This window comes from Carlito syrichta, unplaced genomic scaffold (assembly GCF_000164805.1).
Source record: "Carlito syrichta isolate Samal-C Ts95f unplaced genomic scaffold, Tarsius_syrichta-2.0.1 Scaffold305631, whole genome shotgun sequence".
NCBI classification, from domain to species: Eukaryota; Metazoa; Chordata; class Mammalia; order Primates; family Tarsiidae; genus Carlito; species Carlito syrichta.
Genome location: NW_007249727.1, coordinates 242654 through 258707, shown reverse-complemented (window position 1 = coordinate 258707; position 16054 = coordinate 242654). Strand labels below are relative to the sequence as shown.

At 40.4% G+C, this 16054-nt stretch overlaps 1 protein-coding gene across 1 annotated transcript in view; it reads right to left on the bottom strand.

Annotated features, from left to right (window-relative positions):
• LOC103264212 (ATP-binding cassette sub-family A member 13-like) overlaps positions 1-16054 on the bottom strand; it is a 254311-nt gene that overhangs the window by 153242 nt on the left and 85015 nt on the right. The window contains exons 10-13 of the mRNA XM_021714356.1: positions 10214-10283; positions 9516-9518; positions 6976-7091; positions 5230-5317 (exon numbers count right to left, since the gene is read on the bottom strand). Of these exons, the coding sequence (XP_021570031.1) occupies positions 5230-5317; positions 6976-7091; positions 9516-9518; positions 10214-10283 (277 nt within the window). The remainder of the gene's footprint in view (positions 1-5229; positions 5318-6975; positions 7092-9515; positions 9519-10213; positions 10284-16054) is intronic.

Genomic DNA, 16054 nt, shown 5'->3' with positions numbered 1-16054 from the left:
CTACAGAAATTAATGGTTAGAGAAGACTATTCAAACTCTCAGAGAAAGTTATGCAAAGTTTGGACCAGATCTCAAGTCCCTTCTAATATGAAGGCTTCCAACCCATTTTTCTCCCACCCCTTCATGCTATAACAAATCATGTTTTTAACCAGAGTCCTGTGTGATAACTATAGTATCCACGGGAACAGCTATGTAATGAAATACTGCTCATGTAGTTAAAAAGAAAAAACCATGTGACAAAGTTCCCAATTCTACTCAGCCCATTTCATCAAGCAATTCAGAAAGCACTCTCTCCTTTTAAAACATTTTCTTAAGTTCATAGAGAAATCCTCGCCAATCATTCTTTTCTAACTCCAAGAGGAAGGAATGCAGCTTGAAACTGACTAAGCACAGAACCCAGGACGTTCTGTCAAGTATTCATAGCTGTGTCTAAACAGTAGGGTTGTGTGGTAAGAAAATCGAAAGCAGGCCATGCTCAGTGGCTCAGCCTGTTATCCCAGCACTTTGGGAGGCCGAGGCGAGTGGATGGCCTGAGTTCGTTGGTTCGAGACCAGCCCGGGCAACTTGGCAAGAATTCGTCTCTACAATAAATCAAAAATTAGCCAGGCATGGTAGCGTGCACCTGTAGTTCCAGCTCCTTGGAAGGCTGAGGCAGAAGGATCGCCGGAGTCCAGCAGGTCGACGCTAGGGTGGCCATGAATGTGCCACTGCACTCCAGCCTGGGTGACAGAGTGAGACTCCAACTCAAAAAGGGAAAAGAAAAAGAAAAAGAAAATCTAAAGCAATTTAGACACAATTCTCCAAGGTAGAGTGAAGCCTGAGTTCAACATCAAACTCAACACTGAACTGAAGGAGCTTATGTCATATATCAGAGGAATGTCCACCTCTTCCATCCACACAGCGCTCTATACTGTCACCCTCTGGGGTCTCGTGCATGTCATCCCGTCCCCTCACACACATATATCTGTACAGGCACCCACCATATTTCTGCAAATGATAGAAACAGGATTCTGCTAAAGTCAGGGGACAGAATATGGTAGAAAACCCACTGCCTATGGAAACTGGAACCTCCTACCACGCTGTCTGTAAACTTGCTCTCCCCAAGTTCTGATTACCTTAACTGTTTAACTGGAGGGGCAAAAAACTATGAGCGACAATGGGAGTCTTTGCCTTGATTAGGAGTTTCCAAATTTTATTTTGTTTTGTCTCATTGGATTGCTTCAAAAGCAAGGTGATTTTTTTCAAATGAAAAGTGACACAAGAGAATAGCATAGAAACCAAAAAGAAGCTGCGTCAGGAGAACAGAGCTGGAAAGATGGAAGCCTATCTACTCATCTTCCTTTGTCTTACCCTCTGTCAGTGTTCTTGATGACACGAATGGACCCAATTCTTCACCATCCCTGTATTCACATGCTTTGCCATGTCACTTTCATGCCCTCCCATTCTGACTTGGTGCTTGACCACTTAACTTGCTGCAGCCAATAGAACATCACACAGCAGAGGCCTGAGAAGAACATGCATATTCCTGTGTTCCCTCTCATGCCTCTACTATCACTGTGGGCACATGGCCAGGCTAACCTGCTGGAGGACAAGACACAGGAGCAGAGCTGAGCCCTCCACCCTCATCCCAGCTGCAGCCAACAGCCAGCCAACCACACATGATCATTTCTGGCCAAGATCAGCCCAGCTCAGACTAGATGAGTAGAACTTTGCAGGTTCATGAGCTAAATAAATGTCCCTTGTTGAGGCCACTGAGCTTTGCCATAGTTGTTATAGAGCATTATTGGGACAATAGATAACCAATACAGCAATTGACACTGGAATGGAGTGTTTCTGTACCAAAAACTGAAAATATATGGCATTGCTTTTGAGCAGCAAGTAGGAGGACAAAGAAACAACTGGAAGAGTCTTAAAAAAATGAGAAAATGAGAAAACATTTAGGAATATTGGAAAAAATGGTTAAAAAAAAAAAGAAAAACTACCAAAAAAAAAAAAAAAACATATGTAGATAACTGAAAATATGTTGATTCATATCAAACAGGGTCAAAACATTTGGTAAATTTGTCACCTTTACTAACTTCAAAGATAGAAATTGCACCCAACAAACATCTTGACCTAGGTATGGAGATCCCTGTGCAAAATGTTGAAAGGCATGGCCTCAGAATACAGATCAAGTCAAAGATATGGCTGTGAGAACTATGTTAACAGCACTGAAAGAACAACAGTGCTAAGAGATGCTCTTAGGGGGACAAAAGGGTTCCTTGGAATGTAAGGGGTGTTATGATGCCCCATCGTATACTGGCTTCCCTCAGAAAATTAATTTTGAAAGGTGGCATATCTCAACAAGAACCATGGGAGTAGCTTGTGGACCTCAATTAAATAAACGGAAAGCCTATAGTGTAATATAGGGAGTTATATCAAAAAGGTACCCCAAGTCAGACTAAATGTAAATAGCTCTGAGGGCCCAGCCTTCTACTGGCAGGGAGCAGGCTGAGAAGCTGTTCACAAGGCAAAATGTCAACTATCTTCTTCACACATAACCATGGAGGGTGATGGTAAAAATCACACATGGCAGAGTAGAGTTAATGGCCACTGCAGATGATGAACTAGGGCACGTTCCCCAGAGGCAGAACGGGGCCTAGCTAAGAAATATTCTGAACTCCCCATAGCTCGGGAGACTGGGCACCATCTGCTAACCACAACCACAGTAGCCCAATGCCTCAGACCCCATGAGCTAAATGCATGTTTATTGCTGATGCTATCGATCTTTTATGGCTGTTTGCTATATAGCATCACTTTGGCAATAAATGATTGATTCACAGTGTCCCAAGGAACAGAGTTTAAGTGTTCTTGAACTCTCTTTCAGTTCGTCTATAAATTGGCCTTTCCTTGGAAAAAGGTTTTATAAATTTTAAAGTAAGAAATGCATACTTTATAATGATCTTAAAATTAGCATTTAGGATTTAACAGAGTTCAAAGGAAAAGCCTCTCTTTCTTTCTTTTTCTTTCTTTTTTTGTTCCTTCTCCCAAGATGGTTTTCTAAAACTGGACTGTATTCTGAAAGTAAGTTGTGGGATATCCTTCCTTGCCAGTCCATAAGTCAGGAAGTGATAAAGTCCAGTAAGTGAAATAGGAAGTTAATCTCCTTTCAGGAGCATACTATGACACCTCAAAACAGACCTTTCATCTCAGGAATCATGAGTAAAAGCCCCTCCGAAAAATAACTAAGTAGCTGTAAGAAAAAAGAAACCACTCACTGAATATTCAAGCATATAAAATTTCATGGGAGAACAAAATGAATGCAAAAACCAAGAGAGGAAATGTGTTTGGCTTTTTTATCTGAAGTGTGTATGTTCTAAAGAGTGTTTTGATTAAACAAGCTAAGCACTCAAGATGTGAATGATATAACTCATGAAGGTTGCAAGATACACAATCTACAGTATAATGAACCATACATTAAACCTATTCATATGCAAATTTCCATCCTTCCTTCAAAAGGACTATGAAAATCATAACATGTATGTCTTATAAATACAGCCTAAAGGCTGAAGGAAAAAAACTGGTAATTAATTACTGAAAGGTAAATGCAATCATCTGACATACCATCAGCCACCAGCAGCCTCCACTGGGTATTTCAGACAGCAGATTGCCCTTTACACCCCACTGCAATATTGAATTCTTTGGCTTCCTAAAAAGAAGCTCAGTCCCTGAAGGTCCCAAAGGACCAGATACAATTCACTTGCATGCTTGTGCCTGGCAAAGAATATGTCAAACTACATCAAAAACTTCATGAATCGCTGGCCCCTCACCACTGAACAAGGGATCTGTGCCTTGGACATTTCAAAGTAGACACAGTTATCTACTATAAATGAGAAGGGTTTGAATGGATAGGCTAAAACTTCAGAATATTCTCAGCGGAAATTAACAGATTCGTCTTACACGTTAGGTACATTTTTATCAAGGTCACATAATATGTTCCAATATATGCCAGCAAATATATTTTAAGTTATTTTACCAAGCTATGAATAATGATATTTTCATATAGAGCTATAAGTCTTCTCATATGTGTTGTCTTTAAAGAAACAAAGATTTGAACAAACCAGCTAAAGGAGATATTTCTGAAAAGTCCACACTATGCCTTGAAATTGTCTTCAGGCATAACATTGTAAAGTATGACTTAAATTTTTCTTCAGGCATTACATTGTAAAGTATTACCATTAGAATTTTCATCAGGCATTACACTGTGAAGTACCTGTATGAAACTTTTATTTCATAGAGTAAATCTCTAACATACATATGTCCTTATCCCAATAAACTTATCCAGGTTCCCCTGAACTATGAAAGTCACCACTATAGAGTGGAGAGAGTTCCTTCCTGGATTCATGGAGATCATTCTTGTTTTATTAGTTCTACGAAAGGCTTATGAGTAGACACAACACCCACTCTATAGAAATAGCTAACTTGAACTCACTCTCACTCTCCCACAGTAGACTCCTCCCACAACCTACTCTTCCAATTTCTCTCTCCATCAATCACTATACTATTTTCCCAGTCCTGGAGAATAAAAGCTCTGACTCTATCACCTTTTCCCATTTTAAGATTATGTTGACTTTTCCCTAGAAAATCCTCTGTACTCGCCACTTCTGCATTCCTATTGGTGGACCAAGGCATCTTTCCTCTATCCCAGCCATCATTTCCTCACACCTGATGAGCCCTCCCACCCAGCCTCTGTAATTCCAAGGGGATCATTCCTAATTCACAGGGATAGCCCTGACAGGCCTTGAAAACTCAGAGCAGACTTGTGTAATCACGTCTTCCTTTGTGTAGCTCTGGGTCTACCTAGCCTTACAGAAGATAACGCATCAGGGTCATATGGAAGACTATTTGGCAGTCAGGGAAACCAGTGACATTTCCAGTTATCAAAATTATGGATGGATATTTTTTAAAACTGATCATTTTTTCATATACTTCAGATCTAGCAGGTAAAATCCTGTCTTATAAAAAAAGCAATAGCATTGTCTGCTCTATTTCTATATAGTATAAAGGAAAACAAACCATTTTCTTTTTCAAGGGAATGTTTACATACAGCTATTCTTAATGTTCAGTTACAAACATCGGAATTTTATCTAATTCCGTCCACCCAACCCATGCTCAAAAATATATAGTATTTAGATACTGAGTTTCCCTAAATACTTTCTAAAACAATAAGAAAAAAAAGAACACTATTACCTTTGCCAGAGTTTTGGGTTTTGACACGTTAGCACTGGTACCTTGTGCTTCACTGGGGATTCGCTCTCCAAAAGACCAACCTCCAAGCCTAAGAACAGTAAACAGCATGTTAGTGCTTCAACTAGGGTGTGCCAGGACTTCTAACCAGAGGGTATGTACTGCCAATCATACTAGTTATAGTGATCTGAGAACAGTAGCCAGCTGAGCATTCGTGGTTTGTGCTGTGACCACACAGGTGGAAGCATCGTGCTGATAGAAGTGGCTTGGCTCCCAAGTCAGTTATCCAAGGAAAGCACCGATAATTAAGAAGGTCTCGATAAGGCTAGCAACATTAGCAAGTGTGCTTACCAGAACCTACCATTTTGTTAGGAAATGCATACCTTGTAATGGATATATCCGCACTCTATTTTAATTAATGGTTATTTCCCCTATAAATTCACTATTGAGAATTACTTAGTCTGTCAGGATCTTTCAAGTCACTCTGGTTTGTTCTCCTTAATCTACTTCTTCAATCCTCCACTCAAATCTTGCCTGGTTCAGGAAAGCATTCCAGAAAACTTCAGATGGGTTAGATGCTCTTTCTTTTTTGAGTTTTCACAATACCCTGCATGTTCATCTGTTGTATCAGTTACCATACTGGCTTTTAATTGTCTATTTGCTAGTTTCTCTATGTAGTTTCTCCTTCATGCAGTTCCAGTTCCTGGGTGGGAATTATATCTTTTATTTCCATATCTCCAAGGATTGCACATTATCTTATACCTATTAATCTTCCAAAAAATAGTTAATATTCTAAATAAAGGCACATATTACACTTTCTCACTCTATAGATAAAAGAGTGAAGAACAGTCTTCTGTTCTATCACAGTGCTCTTATTCTCACCAAAAAATTTGGGCAAAGGAATAAGAATACCTTCCTAACTGGCTCAACTAAACACATTTATTCACTCAACAAATAATTATTTGAGCATCTTTGATGTGCCAGATACCACTCTAAGTACATAAGCTCCCACCTTCAAAAAGCTAACCATCAGAAACAGAAAAGAAAACCAGAGATTCTAGAACATGTTTAAAGATAGTAAGAGATGGGAGACAGGAAAATCACACTAGGACAGGGATTATGTCTCACTCATATGGCAAAGATAAAAAGGGGACAGGGAAAGGGCAGTGAGTGTCCCCAGCAATATGGACAACCTATGGGATGCCTTTGCATGAGACTCAATGTAATGTGTTTGGGGCACTTAGGAAATTTGTCAGTGGGCTGATGTTATTCAGATTTAAAGCAGTGAGACATGCTCATTGCTATCTCCCTTATCTTGATTCAATCCCTTAGACTCAAGAAAATTCAGGATGGAACAAAAACTTTCCCCCAAATCACCCAAGAAATATTTTAAAACAGCAGTTGTACCCAGGTCCCCATGTTGGATGCTGCATAATAAAGGGAATTCTGAAAGGAGGCCATTATTTCATTATGCTTTTAACTTATCTGCTCTTATTCCCTAAAGCAGTAAAATCGCTTCTGGTTTTACTGCCTCTACCCCTGACAAATTTCAATCCCCCAGTGTTTAAAAGAGTAAAAGTCATCAGTAGAGAATCTTATTAAAGCCTGTAGCATTTATTTGAAATTTTTATGAGCACCAAGGTCAGGACTAGACTTTCGAGTTTTTAAGAACATTAGCATTTGAGAAAATAGGTTTTCCAAAGTAATTTGAAGAAAATAGAAAAGACCCAGTGACAGTATTGAACACACCTTGGTTTTTCAGATGGCCCCAGCAGGTAATCCTCGAAATCGAAACCCGAAAGATTCAACAGTATGTGGCCGAGGTGGTTGGTCAGGTAGGGAACCCTGGCACTTCTGTTTGGACACTTATGAAATTGTTTTCAACGAGATACAACAGAAATTTAGTTACAATTCACAAACTGGCTTAACTGACATTACTTTAAACTACATGTGACTTTTTCCAACTTACAGTGTTTAATGAATAATCTACAGCCTTTTTATATATTCTGATTTCTAAAATCTGTTTAAGAGTTGCCTGCATTTGTGAAGTATGCCAGAATTCCACTGTGACTGCAGTCAAGGATAGCGGAGAACTTCAAATCCTTTTCTGTATGTAAGTTTGGGTAGATTTGTAAAAACGAAAAAGGAAAATATGTTTTCACTGGATGATCTAGCATTTGTTGAACCTGAAAACGTCAGACACAACTAGTGGGAGAAAAATAAGCAGGAAAATTCAAAGGCACATGTTCCTTTCATAGGTGTTTAAAGTAGAAATCAAACAGCTCTTCTCCAGCGACTCACTAAAGTGCTGCATCGGCTCTGAGTCATGAAATAATCACCAAACAAGGCAGGAGGTGGTGGTCAACACAACACGAAACCTGGGGCCGCTGGAGGCTGTGCGGTGATGTGCCCTGTCCTGCCACAACCGGGGTCAGAGTACATGTGCTTTGTTTCCGTCTCTCAAATAATTAAGAAAAAGATAATACAGTAAAAGAGGCAATGATTCTGCCCCTGAACCTTTTATTACAGCTTTCAAAGCTTGTCTTTTCATTCGCAAAGTGAAAATAAAAACAGCCTTACCCAAATGCATGGGTCTGCTGCTAGGTCCAGATATATATGAAAGGATTATGGCAAACAAAGAAGGGTTATATACATGTAAGGTATTACTTTTAGGTTCTTGACAGAAAGGCTTGAGGAAGGATGCTAAAAAGAGTAATAATTGTTGTAAAGCAGAATTCAGCCAAACCCCCACGTATATATGACGTCTAAAAATGTTGCACTGATGATAGAAAAAGAAAATAAAATGGTAATTGCAGAGGCTGGGGTTTGGGAACAATCAAGGAGACAAAATTTCAGTTAGACAGGAAGAATAAGTTCAAGAGAACTATTGTACAACATGCAGACTGCAGACTATAGTTAATAACAATATATTGTATACTTGCAAAGTGCTACGACTGGAGACTTTTAGTGTCCTCGCCACAGAAAAAGAGATAATATCAGGACTCAAAAACTGATGCCCCCAAATATGACACTTTGACATGCTGAACTTCAGAAGCCTCAAGGTCTCTCCGACTTTCCTGTCCACCATCTCTCCCAAAGCACAAAATGAAGTGGAAGCTCTTTTATCTGCCTGAGATCTGCATTTACCAAGGGGAATGACAGTTTTTTCTTTTCCTCCCTGAAAGAACAAGAATGTAACCCTAATCTCTGTGCCGGGATCCATTCATTCTCCTCAGTGATCCTTTTTTGCCCCACAATGGAATTCCTCTTCTCCACCCTCCCATAACCTGACTTGCCAAGAGCCAAGCCCCTAGTTTTTCTGTAATCTCAAAATGGTACATAAACTTATGAATTTAGTTGGGGACAGGTAATCACTCTGTGATTTTCCCTGTATACATGATTAATAAAATTTATATGCCTTTTCTCCAACTAATCTGCTTTTTTTGAGCTGATTTTTCAGTGAAACTTCAGAGGGTAAAGGGGATGTTTTCCCGTGGCCCCTACAATAAGAATATAAAGTAATGCTTGTATTATATAGCTTAATTTAGCCATTCCATAATTTATACCTATGTCACGACATTATACCATACACCACCAATGCTTATAATTTCTACTTGTCAGGATAGACAGACTGACCAAACTTGATGACCTCACTCACAGATGAACATAACAAACTTTAAAGTTTCCCTGCCTCTAGTTTTTCTTCCTTCAATCCACCTTGCCCCTGCATCAACATACATCTTTCTAACATGCTGTTTTCACTAGATTACTTTCTAAAAAAATTCAAATTGTCAGTCCAGGTACGGTGGTTCATGCCTATAATTCCAGCAATCTGGGAGGCCAAGGCAGGAGAATTGCTTGAGTCCAAGAGTTTGTGACCAGTCTGGGCAATGTTGTGAGACTAAAACTAAAAAAATTAGCCAGGTGTGGTGGTGCACACCCTTAGTCCCAGCTACTCAGGAGGCCGAGGCAGAATGATTACCTGAGCCAGGTGAGGGTGAGGCCATGGTAAACCAGAATCATGCCACCCCACTCCAGTTAGAGGACAGAGTGAGACCACAACTCAAAAAAAACCCCCCCAAACTCAAGCCTCTCCTTCGTTCTCTAAAACACTTCCTAAGACAAACTGGAAATGTTTCCCAAGCTGCAGTCTAAAACATTGGCCCAAATAAACTCTCTACGTACATTCATTTGCCTCAGTTTTTTCCTTTAGGTTGACAATTACTAAGAGAAATGCATCCTATAGGCCATTAAATAGAAAGGCCATATAAACATGTTTTCCATGTAACCTTCTCCCTCAAAGATGCTTAATTAACTTAAACAAAGATTTTGTTCTTTTCTTTTTTTTTTTTGTAAATTAGGATTGTCACACAAACTTGTTGATTGTGGCCAACAGGTCTATGCCTATTATTAATTCACTCCTAAGATTTATTTTAAGATGAGTTCTAGTCAGTTTTCCAACTGAATTTCAACTTGTTCCCCTTCACAGACAAGACAGTGATGGTACTCACTTCCATAGCAGCACACTTACTTCTGTATGCTTTTGTGTCAATCAACCTCAATTGGAGAGAGAGTTAAGTGGCACAATCACTCTTAATATCTAGTCCAGATAAAAACACGGTAAGAGCCTGAAGACCATCCTGCCTTGGATTTGAGGGGGAATTTCCTTCCAAAGGGCAAGTCTAGCTTCCTTATCATTAATTGAGGAAGATTCATCTGCTTGATGAATGCCACTGGGAATGCAAAAGACCCAAGGTGTTCAGAAATGAATGAGCAGTGCTCCCTCAGTCTATACAGCATCTGTGCTACATCAGTGTTCATTTCATGCGATGAAACTTTTCCCAGAAACAGTAAATCAAATCAAGAGAACTAAAAAGTCACAGAGACGCAGTTAACAACAACCAAAAAGATTTTGTAGATGGCGCAAACTTATTTTTGTCACTTGAAGTTTAGATTTCAAAAGATCAAAACTGCTGCATAAACATACCAGGCAGCCGCACGAATCCTGGGATTCCAGGTGAGAAGAGGGATCCATGAGCCAGCAGGAAGAATTCTTCCTTAAAAACAAAGAAGAGGATTGGAATGATCTTTCCGATTACAAAGCTATTGTATTTCCATAAAAGAGAGTTCCACCAGGCTAGAGCAGAGTTCACAAGATAATCACCTCCTACCGCCAGAAGGCAGAGCTCTTACATTTGTTTTCACAGCTTGAGCTGTTAATCTGATGACAATGTTTTATTATAATGCCAGTATTTCCATTACACGACGTGAGACTCACTCTTCTCACTGTACTGAACGTACTGCAGGGTTCCCTGAGACTTTCACAGGGGCTTGGGATCCTGGTGAGTCTTGAGGCTCCGGGTCTCATAACCAGGTACCAAGAAGCAATTAATAAACACAGCCAGCTGCTAATCCTTTTCCTGGCATGACATAGCAATTTAATCATCATTCAAAGAAAAGCAATGATTAAATCTCTATTCTGAAGAAAGGTCATGCAACAGAAACAGTTAGGAAAACCATCTCCAACGATGGTTTGAAACATTTTCTATTCCAGAGTTTCCCTGTAGTGTTTTTTTTTTTTTTTCCTTCCTTGTGGGTCCCACACTTTAAAATATTTGTCCTAACATTTGTAAATCAAAACTTGCTTTAGTAATAATCTTAGCCTTCATCACTAAGAAATTGAAAAAGGGGGGAGACGAACATTTACTAAGTTACAGGCACCTGCTAGCTAATATTATCACAATCCTTAGTAGCCCCAGTTTTCGGAAGAACAAGTGGGGTCCTGAGAGGTGAAGTAGCTGCTGAGATCCACTGCAGGACAGGCTGCTGACTCCAAGCTCAGGTCTGTGCTAAAAGTGTGTTACTCCCATGGGAGACAGCGGGTGTGGCAACACTGGTTTGAGAAAAGTACAGGTAGGTGGGCATGATGGCTCACATCTGTAATCCCAGCATTTAGGGAGGCTGAAGTGGAGAACTGCATGAGGCCAGAAGTTCGAGACCAGCCTGAGCAACACAGCGAGACCTCCTCTCTACAAAAAATAAAAAAATTAGCCAGGGGTAGTGGTGCTTGCATGTAGTCCCAGCTACTGGGAGACTGAGATAGAAGGAATCCCTGAGCCCAGGAGGTTAAGGGGGTGGTAAACCATGATTGTGCAGACCTGGGCAAAGAGTAAGACTCAGACTCCAAAAACAAACAAACTTTAAATAAAAATTAGTACAATGAAAAGAACCTTGCCGCTTCTATTCACCCGGCTCGCAAAGCATTATGTCCATGTGAATTTTGAAACATCAAAAATAATTTAAAGCCGGGTTCGTGGCTCATCCTGTAATCCCGCGCTTTGGGAGGCTGAGGTGAGTAGATTGCCTGAGCCTGCGGGTTCGCAGTTGTCTCGCCTGGACAACTTGGCGAGACCTCATCTCTACAATAAATCAAAAAATTAGACGGGCGTGGTAGCGCGTGCCTGTAGTTCCAGCTACTTGGAAGGCTGAGGTGGAAGGATTGCTGGAGCCCAGCAGGTCGAGGCTGCAGTGGCCAGGAGCGGCCACTGTACTCCAGTCTGGGCTACAGAGTGAGACTCCAACTTAATAATAATAATAATAATAATTTAAAGACTTCTCCAGCACTAGTTTCTTGGCTGATGAGCTTATGGGGATTCCAGTTTGAAACTTAAACGTTTACATGGAAATAATAAATAAGAGAGCTATGTATTTAATTAGAGAGCTGTATCTGATAAGCACCTTAAAAATAATTCCATTTGTACATCTGAAACTCAGCAACCCCTTCTTTCTTCAAATGCTTGCCTGACGTGGCAGCAAGCATTTATATTTTAATAAATGACTTCAAAGAGTTGGCATTTTTCTCTTTCAAATCATCCCTTATTCTTCTCCATCCTCCCTTTTTTAGAGTAAAACGATATGACTGCCGGGTTTGGTGGCTCAGCCTGTAATCCCAGTGCTTTGGGAGGCCGAGGTGAGTGGATTGCCTGAGCCCGCGGGTTCGAGACCCACCTGGGCAACTTGGCGAGACCTCATCTCCACAATAAATCAAAAAATTAGCCAGGCATGGTAGCGCACGCCTGTAGTTCCAGCTACTTGGAAGGCTGAGGTGGAAGGATCACCGGAGCCCAGCAGGTTGAGGCTGCAGTGGCCAGGAGCAGCCACTGCACTCCAGTCTGAGTGACAGAGTGAGACTCCAACTCAAAAATAAAAAAATAAAAAATAAAAAATAAAACTATATGACCATGAGACATGTATAATGACCCACAACAGTATTTAACAGATTTTAGCTTTCTGAGCATCTCTTGGCTTCCAAAAACTTCTGTGTTCAAACAGATTCACTAAGAAGCTGAGTGAGCATTCACAAAAGGACACACAGAGGGATTGACACATAAGAAATCAGATGCTTCTACATAAATCTCTTTCCAGGTTTTAGGAAATGAAACACACACTCTGGCTTAGCAAAGACACAGCTGCAGTGACGCTGTTTCAGAACAAATGTCTTACGCAGGGTCACTTGGTCCTTAAGGTATAAACATGTTGGATTAAACAAGTCTCAACTGCAGGGCTGCCTGGAGTTTTCCGCAGTCCAGCGTGGATTTTAAATCTTGAAGAGAGAGGCAGAAGCTCTAAGGACCGAATGTCCTGAGAAGCTTTGTGCAGGAACAGAAGCTCTCCACAAGGGTTGCCCTGTTGTTTGAGGTGACGGCTGTTCCGTCCATAGAACTGGGAGCAAGCTGATGCAAACAAAGGCAGACAGAGGTTCAGCAGGTTGCCTGGGTAGAGCTGAAATGTGAATTCAGGCAGGCTGGTCCCTGATATGTGTTCCGCACCCTTCCATCACGAGGCCTGATAAACACTCTCCATGTTGCCCTCAACATTCATCTTTATGGGGCCCTCTGAGGGCACCTGTCACCAGCCATGCCAGGTTCCAAGTGAGACAAGAGATTGGCAAGACGATTTTTCTAGGATCAACAAGGCTAACTTTTCGATACTGTTGGCTAAGACAGTTTCTCTAGACAGACAGTGGCCTGGTTTTCTGAACCCCAGAGAGAAAAACACGATGAGACTGAGAACCAGTTAAAGCCAGCTAGAACCAAGATGGTGACTCATCTGTCTGCTACCTACCTTACTCCTCATTATATGCTCATTATAACACATCTGCATACAAAATAACACACGTTCCAGCTCCATGATGTTCCAACTCTGTCCGTTTATAGTAACAAACAGGGAAGAGCCCTAGTTCTTAGAAATCTCCGCCCCTTCCCAGAAAACTCATGAATATTCCACCCTTTACTTAGCATATAATCAAGCAATAGCTATAAAAGTAAAACACCTCAGTCACGTATGGGTGTGTTTATCCTATAGACCAACCCAGGTTGCTCTGCCTATGGAGCGGCCTGCTCTCTGTCATTTCAACAAATTTATTTCCATTTTCCAACTGAAATCCCAGCGACATAGGAGGCTACTCTGCCTATAGACTAGCCTTCTGTCCCTCTTATCTTTTAATAAACTTTTACTTTACTTTGCTGGCTCACCCTTAAATTCTTTTGTGTTTAAGGCCAAGAATCTACTTAGCTTCTCAGGCTGGATCCCAACTCTGGGGTCCTCTATCCTGTATCACAAAGATGCCACCTCCTGAGCCAATGAGCTTTCTAGATTTTCCTGAGCATCAGAAATATTAGACCACTGAGATTATTTATCATATTGCTGCAATCTAATCATGATAAATTTTTCCTAATTATGAAAATCAAACTTACAACTCTCCCCATTTGGCATCCTAAGTTGGATAGAAATATAAGACTTGGTAACTACCACTTTTGTCTGTATCAGCATTAACAAGAAGGGGTGAGGAAAGTGACCATTTTGCCTCAGAAATATTAACAGTAAGGGCATTCAGCACTGAAACGCCACCACATGAGCCTTGTTAAATGGAACTAAATATGCAAATCTACCAGTTGGCATCTAAAAGTTGGCAACTTTAGCACATTTTAAAGTATACATCAGCTTTTATTATGAGAAAAATGTATATCTTAGGTCAGATTAGAATCACAGTGGATTTTTCTGGATCTCTTTACTGTCTTCTATATGACAGGGAGGTGCAGTCAGAAGTTGAACACAGCACCTATCAGCAGAAGATAGCCTATTATTTTAAAATGTTTTTCCTCTAATTAATAGTCAAGTGATCATTCAAGTCTGCCAGGAAGATAAAATGTAACTATAGTTGAATTCAATAATATTTTATACTTACAGAAGAAAATCTACTTGTTTTAAATAAAACGTTTTGCTTTGATTTGGGGCCTTGGCAAATCAAGCCCTGGTTGCATAGCATGAACATAAATTATTATTAATGAAAGTACCCTTGGTATCCTCATATGTACCACCATCTCCCAGCCTTTTGGCTACGCTGACCAGGAAAATGAATAGAAGCGGTTACAAGATAGAAATGAGTCAATGATAGACTAGGTCGATTTCACAAAGAAAAGGAAGAACGTGAAAACATAAACTCAGGAAAGCAGAGGAAAGGACAGAGAAGAGAAGCACTCAGTGGGTTCTGTAGGCTGGACTGGAGGGCAGGAGCTAAGGGGACAGAGGGAGGAGATAAGGGAAAGGGAGCTCAGGGGAGGCTACTGGCACTCATGTAAACAGAACTGGAAGCAAAATAGATGTCCCCAAAGAAACTTCAATATGTCCTGCTGTGCTTTCATCACTAATTGCACTTTTTTTTTCTTCTTGAGGGAATGATAAAATAACTTCTCTTTTTCTTTCTGCTAACTGATCCTTCTTTGATGCAATGTTGGGTCAGGACTGGACCACGTCAGACCCTAGGTTATGTTTCAAGTTCTCAGAGATAGAAGTATTTCATATCCTGTGCGTTTCATTAGAGGGGAGGGAAATAAAAACATCATCACTGAAGCCTTAGTTAAATAAATTACTTTGTTTTTCAAAAGAAAACTAGAGCAAGGCAACAAAATTAATTTTCTATTAATTCTCCCTTACTGGGACCATTAATACTTTATTCAGTCTCACACTAATTACCAACATGACTAATGGGTAAAATGTATCATCACAAATTAGAAAACATATTGCCAATATTACATTGGATTTCTACATTTATTATTTTAAAACATACACTTCTGGCACTTAATTTACCAACATGGTTTCTACCACCTGCCTCATTTGCTCTACCCAGAACTGTAAATTCATTGAGATCAGGTCTAGATTCTTTATAAATTTTGGTTCCTATAGCAACACTTTCTTGATGGTAGAGATCCTCAATAAGTAGCAGTTGAGCAAAATAAGAAGGGAAGAACTACTTATTAAGAAGGGCACACTATACCAAGGTTTCATAGGAAGGTCATCGCTATAACAATTTTTAAAATCATAGAAAAATATTTTCAAAGTAGCTCAACCCACATTGATGCACAACACTGACCTTGATGTCTTTTAAGTTAAAAAATGTATAACTAACATTTTCATATGTACAAGTTTTCTCTAAAAGTAAATAATAGTTCATATACAAATCATATTTAATCACTACATTCTTTTTAGTTTGGGGTTTTGTTTTTTATTTTTATTTTTTGAGTTGGAGTCTCACTCTGTCGCCCAGACTGGAGTGTAGTGGCCGCTCCCGGCCACCGCAGCCTCGACCTGCCGGGCTCCGGCGATCCTTCCGCCTCAGCCTTCCCAGTAGCCGGAATTACAGGCAAGCGCTACCACTCCCGGCTGATTTTTTTTATTTATTTATTGTAGAGATGAGGTCTCGCTGCCCAGACGGGTCTCGAACCCGCGGGCTCAGGCAATCCACTCACCTCAGCCTCCCAAAGGTGCG